Source organism: Amblyomma americanum, chromosome 1, assembly GCF_052857255.1.
Source record: "Amblyomma americanum isolate KBUSLIRL-KWMA chromosome 1, ASM5285725v1, whole genome shotgun sequence".
Lineage (NCBI taxonomy): Eukaryota > Metazoa > Arthropoda > Arachnida > Ixodida > Ixodidae > Amblyomma > Amblyomma americanum.
In genome coordinates, this window is record NC_135497.1 from 513,678,397 (window position 1) to 513,689,332 (window position 10,936).

The 10,936-nt window shown below is 48.5% G+C and overlaps 1 protein-coding gene across 4 annotated transcripts; it reads left to right on the forward strand.

Moving 5' to 3' along the window:
- Positions 1-1,429: 1,429 nt before the first annotated feature.
- LOC144116187 (uncharacterized) lies at positions 1,430-10,314 on the forward strand. 4 transcript variants are annotated; one of them, XM_077650906.1, is made up of 6 exons: positions 1,430-2,117; positions 2,982-3,210; positions 3,914-3,972; positions 6,063-6,201; positions 6,986-7,297; positions 10,193-10,314. In XM_077650906.1, exons 2-5 carry the CDS (start codon positions 3,104-3,106, stop codon positions 7,149-7,151), a joined length of 471 nt encoding a protein of 156 aa, XP_077507032.1. In that variant the 5' UTR covers positions 1,430-2,117; positions 2,982-3,103; the 3' UTR covers positions 7,152-7,297; positions 10,193-10,314. The 4 variants fall into 4 exon arrangements, with proteins under 4 accessions (XP_077507032.1, XP_077507035.1, XP_077507033.1 ...); XM_077650909.1 differs by lacking the exon at positions 1,430-2,117 and adding an exon at positions 3,471-3,505 and having other exon boundaries at positions 2,379-3,210; XM_077650907.1 differs by lacking the exon at positions 1,430-2,117 and having other exon boundaries at positions 2,379-3,505.
- Positions 10,315-10,936: the final 622 nt, after the last annotated feature.

A 10,936-nucleotide genomic window follows, 5' to 3' on the forward strand; every position in this document is an offset into this window, starting at 1 on the left:
CCGGCCACACGGGAGCTTACGAAGCGATTTCTTATCGCCAGCTGTCTGCGATGGCGCGCCTGGTAAAGCGTATAAATTTAGCTCGCCGGTCTCAAAATGCTCCTTTTGCGAAGTTTTCGTCGTCCTTGCACGTCGCTTCTTTGTCACCGTTCGGTAAGATTTGCACCCCGCTGCACCGCTGCGGCAGTTTTCTGGGTTTTGTCGTTTCCTTCGGCGTGCGGCCAGTGCGCAGTCTTTTTCCGGCTTTGCACGCTTCGCGCTCTTCTTTTGAAGCGCTTAGCGCTTCATTTCAAGATGAGCTTGCGGCATGTGAAGAAACGATGCTCCGTGGTACACTGCGACAGCGTGGATAGTACCATTGGTGTCACGCTACACCGATTCCCGCTGGACTTTCACAGGTGTGTCGTCTGCTCTAGGTATGCGCGATAGCTTCGATATGGTTTCGCCGGGCTGTTCGCTCGTGTTTCATAGCTGTAACCCGTTTGTGCGCACTTGGCTTCATGTCTTTTTCAATGTATGGTATTTGCTCCTACGTTGAGCACGTTTGAGGGTGCTAAAGCTGGCTTTAACATTGCCTTGCAGATGTAAACGCACCTGCTATATTCTTTCAGCTGAAGAAATTAAATGTGAAGAATAATCCCAGTGTGCTCTATGGTCTGTGTTGATGCGCCTACTTATGTCATGTTATGTTTGCTTCAATTGAAGCTGTCGTAGCATTGTTTTCTATACTTTTCAATTTCCTGACAACGTTCGTGGCACTTCAGGGCTTTTTCCTATCTGCACTGTGACTATTGAGATGATTAGCCAACTTAAACAATACTGCTTGTGCTGCCTGTGACATGTATTTTTTGTTTGTGTGCCAAGGGTGTGCTTTGTGACTGTATTTGTTTGGTTGCTGCAATAAACAATGAATATGCAACTATGAAAACCATACTTGCCGTACACTCTATTGCGAACTGTGCACTTGAGCCAGTGTTTTGTGCATCATACCTTGCTGTACTCAAAAGCTCTCAAAAGTACTAGCACCAGTATTTGCACTACGAATCATGCATGCTTCGCCAGTGTCTGGAAGTGTTGCTGCCTTACTATGCTGCCCCTCCTTTACCAGTCACTTTCATTGCGTTCCCAATTGCACATTAACAAGGCCATAACTAGCAGGAACTCGAGCACATTTGACTGGCAAAGGTTGGGGCGCGCTGAAAGGCAGCAACCTTCGAGAGATACGGGCTCGAAAACGCGGTTTCTACAGAAAGACCGCTTTATAATTCGCGCCAAAAGCATACGTATGCGTGACGTCATTCTACGTTACGTTTGCGTAGTTTGCCCCCCAAAATCCAGGGGGCGCTGGAGTGCCCATGAGCCGCCATTTTTTGGACCAATGGGCGTCTATGGAGCCTTCGCTACCAGTATACATCTGAACGCCCTCAACAACACGTTCGAAAATAAGCGCTGGGCAAAATTGCATTTTTTGTTTGTTATTGACCAGTTTCCCATGCTGTTGCAGAAGCCGCTAATACAAGTGTATAGTGCCTATATATTCTAGGCACTATAAGAAATGACTTTCTCTCGCCTGTTAGCATTAATAAAATGAAACTAACTTTCTAAACGAAATAAAAAGTTCAGAATAACTGTGTGGTTAACTTAAAGAAAACAAGTCCTAAGTTTTGAACTAAGATCCAGCCTATCTTACCACGCTGCTGCAATCCACGCTTTTTATATTTTTATATTGGTAGGTTTTTATATTTTAAATGTTTTGGCAGAGTTGATGTTTAATCTTTCGCTGGTATCCGGCACTGATCTCCACTAGGGGACTAGATGCCGCACCGGGCGCCCGAAAGTGAAGCCACCGGAATTTGGACATAATTTGGACAACACGTCCCGGAAGTCAGCCTTTGGCAGTGCATGAAATCGGACCTCAGCACAGTTTTTCTGTTTTCGTTTTCCACTTAGCACCTTGTCTTTGTTCTCGTCTTTTTTCATGACAATGCCTACCTGTTGCGCCGTCAACTGCATGAGGAGAGCAGCATGCAAAGTCCTCGGGAAAGACGTTCCAAAATAAGGGTACATTGCATCGCTATGGGACGACACTAGCAGACGACAGAACGTCGCTACACACAGTACGTACGGAGCCTCGTCTGCTCAGCTCTGTGGTATCGTCCCGTTGTGCTAGCGTCGTCAACTCTGCTCTTTGTTGTGATGAACGTCGTCACGCTCTAAGCCCAAGTTATACCATCAATGAGGGATAAATTTAAGAAAGAATAGATTGAAATCTTCATTAGGCAGCCGACTTTGCAGTGACCATTTTACCGAATTATGTTTAGACCGAACCGGAGCGAGGGCGAGGCCACAATCTGGTGAAGTACCGTCGTTTTTCTGGTGGTTCACATTAGCGCGTCCAAAAGGTATATCGGTACTGCTTTTTCGACGGACTGTATCAAGTACTGTTTCGTACTCTAGCAAATTATGCCTGAATGGGCTTTTATTCGGGATGCTTGGTGCAGTTGACTTCTAACAGCGCTTGTCACATGCGCTGCTGCATTCGTCTTTCTCGTCAGTCGTTTCTCTCGTGCTGTGTAGATGAAACGTGACTGTGCTATAAAGTTAGATTAAAAGCACGTCTGGAAGGTAAATGACACACTAAAACGATAAACATCACCTGCCATTGATGAGAAGCGTCATCGTCCGCCACAAAACCTAAACTGAAACAGCATATATAAGCTGTGTAACGAGTCGAGTGTCAGGATTTCCGCGCCATTGCCTTTTTTAAGATGACCTCGACTCATCGTCATTCCACTACTTGTCCTAATTACGCTCGGAAGAGAAGAACCAGATCAGTAAATAGTGTTCAATGCACGTACCCTTTTGCCGCGTCAAGGTGAGACCTGCATGCCTGTTTTCTTCGGTTTCTCTGAAAGTACAGGGTTCCCCAAACAATGCACACATTTCTCGCGTTGAGCTTGCTTATTCCTTTGATATTACAGCAGACGTTACACGAAACCAACGCGAAAACCTGAGAACAGAAGGGTGAAAGACGCGATCTTTCTGCATTGAAAGACACAGCAGACATCGAACTTCCGGTGGCTTCACTTGCGCCCACTTTGGAATGCGGGAATGCGGCATCCAGCCACCTAGTGGAGATCAGTGGTATCCGGCGTTTCTGGGCGGCGGTGGTGTGGTGGCGTGCAGTGCTATCAAAACAACATGGCCGATGTAAGTCATATGATTTTTAGCCGCGTATGCTTGTTTTTGATAAGGCTGTTAATTTGACGAAGTGCGGTACTGATGTTCCCCAGTAAAGGAATCTGCAAGCAACGGACCCTCGGTCGGCAGTTCCTAAATACTTAACGAACGTCGATCACTCGACAATATTCGATTTCTGTTCTGTCTCATCATTACCGCATGCACCCGCCCAGCAAATGTCTCGACTGTACTTTTATCCCGATCCTTACCACTTTTGTGTACACTTGCAGGAATTGAAGAAGCACCTTATCCAACTTATTTCCAGGTAGAGAAACTTTTGTACAATTGTTTACGTTCTTGTGTACGCTATGCATTTTCACCGGAGTTTACCGGCGTGTTTCGCAGTGTCACCCAGTCTCTTAATTGCAGTTAGCGCCTTATTTTTTCTTTTTCACGGTTAGAAAGTGCGCATGAGTTCACCGTTCTGTTGCGAGATGCCATCTGGGCCGAGTATGATTTTTCTGGGCAGTACTATATGATGCCCCCATTGAATTTGACATTGTATTGTTTTCGTTGACATCCTTGCTTCACTAATCCAATCAGCAGCGTCGCGAACCAAAGTGTCTGCCGTATGAGGGAGTAAACCTTGTTGTGTAATAAAGTGGTTGAATTCCTGGCGCCTGTTTTTATTGGAAGCTGCCTGAAATAGGCGTTTTATTTTGCATATATTTAGGGTCCCAGGCCTTCAGGCCATCGTCTTCACAGACCGAGATGGTGTGCTTCTAATCAAAGGTAATACTTGCACCTGGTAGTGTTTTATGTCTCCACAGAATTCTTGGAGTTGGAGCTTACAGTGCCCATGTCGTTCTACTCGGTGTCTGCATGCATTTTATTTCGAAGTCATGATGCTCTGTGGGGAGCTTATGAGAAAACGAAAGTAGCAGCAGTTGTCGACCCTCGGTGCGGAACCCGGCTGTGAGGTAAGGGAATCAAGAAGAGGGTGAACAGAGGGAAAGAGGAAAGGGTCGCCTGAATCGAGGGCTGCATGGGAATTTTGGTCACCTGCCAGTTCTTTAAGGGGAATCAATCTGGAGCTGTCCACCGTGGTGACTGTTTAAAGCTGTTTTAATGGTACCTGATCTGCAGTATCGAACCTCCGAGGAAATAAATTGCAGTAACCTCATCTCAAGTATTTCTGACCCAGTGATAATTGCCTGCGAGAGAGAGCAGGACGGATTAATGCTGCTACAGCCACACCATGGCAAAATCACAAGTGCTCACTCGGGCTCACTCACAAAAGTTCGGACAGCCTACGGGCTCTCACTCTCACAGAGGCTCGGGCTCATGCAAACTCATTTAGGCTCATTCAGACTCGCCAGTCATCTGGGGTTCACCCACAGCGACTCGCATCTCACTCAGACTCCACTACTCATCTTGTCTCACTCACTCATTTAATTTTGTTTATGGGAGTTTAACGTCCCTAAGTGACACAGGCTATGACGGATACCGCAGTGAACGGGTCCAGAAATTTCAACCACCTGCGGTTCTTTAACGTGCACTGACATCGCACAGTACACGGGCCTCTAGAATTTCACCTCCATTGAATTTCAACCGCCGTTACTGGGATCGAACCCGCGTCTTTCGGGTCAGCAGCTGAGCGTCATAACCACTGAGTCACTGCGGTGCCCTCATTTGGGCATGACTCATTTGGAGTCAGTCATTTTGACTCGCGACTCATCTGCGCTCACTCATTCGGGCCCACTTGCACATATCAACTCATGAGCCACCCAGGTTCACCTTGACCTAGGACCCTATATGCTTTCGGCTGCGACACAGAAGTCTTCTGTCCTCTGTGATAACGTTGTAGGACTTGGGTTCAGCACAGCTCTGCATGACCCTTGCCTTTTTGTCCTAGAAGAACTTATTTGAGGGCACAATGTCCCCTTGGTGCAGAGGTGGCAGTGGTTGCCGGTTGTTCCTTGTCTGACGATTCTTGTCAATATGTAGACCAGAACCATCTTGAATGCTCGGCAGCTTTGTTCGGAGCTTTCTGCCATGAAGGATCTCTGCTGGTGACTCGGCTCCTTCTAGTGGAGTTGTCCTGTATGCCAGCAAACTGAGCCAGTAATCTTGATTGGCTTCAGCGGTTTTCTTTAATATTCATTTTACCACTTGACCCCCTTTTCTGCAAAGGCATTTGACTGTGGGTATCTAGGGCTGGAAGTACTGTGGTGAAAATTGTATTCTCTTGCAAATGTGGCAAACTGGCGGCTTGAAAGAGGCGGTACATTGTCTGAACACACTTTCATAGATATGCCATATCTCGTGAAGATAGCGCTAGTTGCTTGAATGACAGTGTTAGCCAAAGCAACCTTAAAGTAGCTCCACCTCTGCAAAGTTCGACAGCACGTCGTAAACACAGACGTAAGGCCTGCCGCCTTAGTAGAAAGTGTCAATGTCAACTCGATGGCACAGCTGCTCAGGTACCGGGCACATCTTCAGAAGTTCATATGGCTGGCTGTACGAGTATACGAGTATTTCCTGCTGACTGTGCATTTCTGAACAAAATCTTCAATCTCATTACGCATTCCCAGCCAGAATACCACTTTTCGGGCTCTTGCCTTTCATTTAGTAGTACCCAAGTGGCTTGGGGAATTTTTTTCAGTATTTTGTGCTTCATGCTTGTGGGAATAATAATTTATTTATTCAATTTATTCAAGGTTATTATTTATTTATTTATTTGAATAAATAAATAATAAGGCGCGCATTTCGGTCATAGTACCGCTTTGCTATTTGCTGAGCGGACTTTATGTTCTTCGCTACCATCTTCTGACACGAGTGAAGCCGATCAAGCAAGCTCAGCACATACTCCACCACGGTAGGGTCGTCGCCGGTTCCCTCCCAGGCCTCTCTTAACATCCGAAAGGGGGATCTCAGCGATCGCCCGTACACCAGCTCCGCCGGACTGAAGCCCGTGGCCTCATGCGGCACCGAGCGGAGCGGCAACATCGTTGCTGGCAGGCAAGCTTCCCAGTCCTTATGATGCTCATAGCACATAGCTCTTAGCACGCGCTTCAGAACCGAATGCCACGCTTCGACGCTGTTACTCTGAGGGTGTCTGACCGAGCTATGAACTATGCGTATTCCACATTTTTCCAGGAAGGTAGTAGTCAGTGCGCTCGTGAAGACGCTTCCCTGATCGCTTTGTAACTCAGCCGGAAAGCCAACGCGGGAAAATGTCGACAACAACCCGTCAACAATGCCCACCGTGTTCACCTCCTTGAGCGAACTGCCTCGGGGAACTTGGTCGCCGGACAGATCATAGTATGTAGCGGTAGCCCGACTGAGTCACTGGTAGAGGACCGACTATGTCCACCACCAAACGACGGAAGGGTTCGCTAATCACGGGCACTAGCTTCATCGGAGCTTTCCTCAAATCCCCTGGCTTTCCGACACGCTGACAGGTGTCGCAGGACTTTACAAACTGCTCGACATCCCTGAAGCAGCCAGGCCAATAAAACTCCTGTAGAAGCCTAGCTTTAGTTTTCTTCACTCCAAGGTATCAAGACCAACCCCCACCATGGCACAATTTAAGGATGCCTGCGCGGTATTTCTGCGGCACCACGAGCTGATCAAACTGGACCCCCTTTGAGTCCTTGTAATATCGATACAACACCCTGAAACGGTTACGGATCGTAATGTTTTTTGTTGCTACACTTTCTTCACTTGTCGGGCTGGATAAATCTCGAAGTGTAACGTCCGCTGCCTGCTCGGCTGCAATCATGTCTCTATCGTCTTTGGCCAGATCCAAAAAGGGTTCCAGGCATGGCTGCACGACATTTGACCCGACCTCCACTGAGTCACCCTGCGGCTCAGAGACTGGTTCCTTGCACTCGGCGTCGCATCTGTTCCTGTCGCGAGCCTCTCCGCTCGTCTCAGAAGCATCGCCTCTTGGGTTTGCCCCTGCCTGACCCGTCGTGGGAGAGCCTTCGTTCTTCCTACGATTTACTTCAGCTGCAATCTCGCGAGCCTTCGCACGAGTGAGCGCCTGGATGGTTCGATCGCCGAAACTACGACCCTCTTCCTGGAGCATCTGCTCCGACCGATTTGAAAAGAGGTACGGAAATTTTTCCAGCAGATTCCGTAATACCGCTGCCTCCGTTTCCAGAACGCCAAACGGGCCCTCTATTCTAACTCGTGCGATTGGCAAGCATGCGCTATTCTCTTCGGCCACCTGCCTAATCCATGCACATTCCCCAGTAAAATCAGCTGCGTTCACGTACGTGGGGTGGATTACGTCCATGGTGGCCGCGCAGTCCCTCAGAACCCGGCATGGTTTTCCATTAACCTGCATGTCTTTCAGGTATGGCTCTAGCAGGCGCATGTTCTCATCGCCCGCCTCCACCAAGGAGAGAACGATTTCCTGCTTCCTGCAAGCGCAGGCTAAGTGACCGCGGGCTCGTGACAACGGAAACACACTGGTTTCTTTCTGGCTTCAAAAGCCTTATCCCTCTCTTTTTCGATCGCCCCCTTTGTGGGGTTGCTTGATTCTGCTTTGTGGCCCTCGTTCCGATCCAAGTTGCGGCTTGCTGCCCCTCCTGTCTGGATCCGTGGAACTTTTTTTTCTACTTTGGGGCTTACGGGAGCACGCGCACCCTCTGCTACGCGCTTGGCATGGAACTCTTAGGCCAGCTCTGCTGCACTTTCTAGGGTTTTATTTCCCGGCCTGTCCTGCACCCACACGCGCATTTCTTCCCTCAAAGAGCCAAAAAACTGCTCCAGGCAGATCACCTCTATTACTTTATCGTGAGTTCCGTAAGCCTGTTCTCCCTTTAGACATTCCTGCCGGTCTGCCTTAAGGTTATACACAAAATCCGGAAATGACTGGTTAGGCTGTTTTCTGGCTTCCCTGAAGCGGCGCCGAAAGGCCTCTGCGGACAGGCGATACTTTTTTAGGAGTGCTGCCTTTACTTTAGTATAGTCTGCCGCCTCTTCTTTTGCCAGACGAGCGAGTACTTGGGCCGCCTCACATGGAAGAATGGTCAGAAGTTTCTGCGGCTAAGACTCGGTCGGGAACTCGCAACTTTCACATGCCCGCTCAACGTTCACGAGAAAGAGTCCTATGTCCTCTCCAAGTTTGTACGGTTGCAAGAGGTCCTTTATTTTTATTTTTGATGCTGCCTGGCTTGCCACTGTGTTCGGCACCTCTAGCCTAGTGCGTTCTGCCTGTGCAGCCTGGGCTATCTGTAGATCGAGCCGTTTTTTCTCGATCTCTCTTTCATGCTCTTCGCGCTTCCTCTTGTGCGCTACGCGCTTCTTTTCGTGCTCCCTTTCCTGCTCTTCGCGCTTCCTTTCGTGCTCCCTTTCGTGCTCTTCGCGCTTTCTTTCGTGCTCTTCGCGCTTCCTTGTTTCTTCATCCTCTCGCTTCTTTTGCTCCCTTTCCTTCTCCAACTCCTCCTTAATTAGCTCCCAACATTCTACTATCTCCTCCTCGTCCGCACCGGAATCCTCAGTTGCCCTAATCAATTCATGTTTTCTACGGATCGACCCACAATCAATGCCCAATTCCCCGCATACGAGAACTAGGTCTGGTTTGCGCAGCTCCTTCCAGTCCATGACTATTTAAGCAACGGCAAGTCTCCACTCACGTGGTCAGAGGAGCCCCGGCTGCCTCTTATACCAACCTTCGATTACCTAGGCTAACAATTTTCCAAAGTTGTAAAACCTGGCAATGTTCCAAGAGAAAGACCGCGCACTTACCATACCAGAGTCAGGACCAGGCGCAGACCATCCCACTGCAGCCACCAGTTGATATGCTTGGGTATCGGGACCGAGGTCTTCACCGCATGACGATGAACTCTGCAGACGACGGAGGGAAGCCTTCAGGAGGGTTGGTAAACTTGAAGATTTATTTACATATTTACAACAGAAGCAGGGAGACCAAAAGTCAGAGATGAAGTGCTGTGAAACCAGCCAAATTGCGGCTTAAATACCGTGGATATTCCCTAGGCACCTAGCTAGGGAAACCGGTGGCTGATCAATCGTCCAATGGGCAGACACACTCTTCATAGTCTCCGCCCTAACCCTGTGACCGCTTCGCCCTCACAAACACGTGTACAGGCGATAAGGAATCCTGGCGCCTTGAGGTCCTGGAATGCTGTTTCCGACGGGTTGACCAGGTGCATAAGGTCGTTGGCTTTGCAGTCGGTGATCCCTTCCGTGGGAAAGATGCGTCCTGACGGCCCCGTGAATTCCAGAGGGTAAAATGAATCAGCCGTGTCCGCCCCCGCTTTGTCTGGCCGCGCAGGTGCAAGCGAGCGAGGCGGGTCCGGCGCCTTTGTTCGGGTCTTTCTGCCGGTCCACGTGAGGGCACAGTTCGGGAGAAATGCCGCATTCCATACTCCGGACGAAGGGATGAGAGGCCTTTCGTCACAGCTCACCGTCGCCAGGAGCCGTTCCTAATCCTCTTCTCAGGACTACAGCACCTTTGGTCAAACATAGTTCGATGGCGCCTGCCGGGCTCGTCTGTTCCCACTGTCGGGGCCTCCTATCACAACATCGCCGAATAGGTTTGGAGAAGTGATTTTTTGTGACAGATTTTTATTCCTCACCTGAATTGTAATAACGGCCACCCGGCGTTTCGAAGAACCACTAGCCATGCGCCCCCGACACCCCTCCGCCGCCGACCTCCAGGGAATGTGAACTTGCCTGTCTGTGCTTATACAAACTGTGCCCCACCACCGCGGGCCTGCACGCTTGCTGTATGAGTTCTCATGTATATGAGAGTAAAGCTTGTGTTCACGGAGTGTGGTCGTACTTTGAGTTCTCAAGGCTCCTTCGTGACGGAGTCGTTTAAGGGAACCCTGCTCATGTGTGCACGAATTTACTAACTTTCAATAGCAGTTTCGCAATAGGGGCAGAGAATGCGTTCAACCCCTTTCATATTGCTGCAGAATGGTTATTCTGAATTGTTCTTTTATAGCAGATGTCTCCTTTTTTTACTTCTTTTCAGGCAGGAGATTCGTGGTAGGCAGTGTGGTCATCGGTTTGAGCCATGAATGCTTTAACATCTTTAACAACTTGTTTTATGCTGTGGCAAATAAATGCCTTCTACAATACGTTTAGCATTTGGAATGGGTGGTGCCTCATTTTTCTAATATGCTGTCATAAGAAACAAGGATTCAGTCCCTTCTGGACTTCATTCAATCCACAAACATTTTCCCATTCATGTACTAACACCCTCTATGCCATGAGGCAATAATCACTACTTTAAGAGAAAGTAATTACACGTGTGGGGCTGATGCTGACTGGCAACATGCAGAGCTGCAAATCATCTTTTTCAGGCGGTTTACTGAGCACTAAGTGAGGTGCTGAGTGTTGCGAGTTCATTGTTAAGGAATTTGTAAATGCAAAGTAATCTGAAATTCTTGCTGTAGAATACAAGGGGGCTGAAATGGTTTTCAGGCATTTTTTTATAAGTGAATGGCATAGGAATGCTGCAGTTGAAGGGACTATGCAATAAATTAATTTAGATTACGTAACACAGACGAGAGATAGGCATTCAATCACTCGTCACCCCAGTGCGAGAATTTTTGAGCTAGCATCAATAACAGCGAAGATATAGACGATTAAAAATTACGCTCCTCCTCTCCCCCCTCAACTCGTGCACAAGGAGCACCAGAAAAAAAAATTTAAAAAACTGCTCTGGGACTGGGCCCCGCCCATGAATACGTCATCTGCTGACGTTTATTTTGAA

What these genes read in the sequence shown, in the direction of transcription:
- LOC144116187 (XM_077650906.1), top strand. Translation starts at nt 3,104, where the DNA reads ATGCGGGAATGCGGCATCCAGCCACCTAGTGGAGATCAGTGGTATCCG. An exon ending in TGGTGTGCTTCTAATCAAAG is followed by an intron (nt 3,973 to 6,062) that starts GTAATACTTGCA and finishes CCACCACGGTAG; the next exon opens with GGTCGTCGCCGGTTCCCTCC. An exon ending in GGCAACATCGTTGCTGGCAG is followed by an intron (nt 6,202 to 6,985) that starts GCAAGCTTCCCA and finishes GTCTTTGGCCAG; the next exon opens with ATCCAAAAAGGGTTCCAGGC.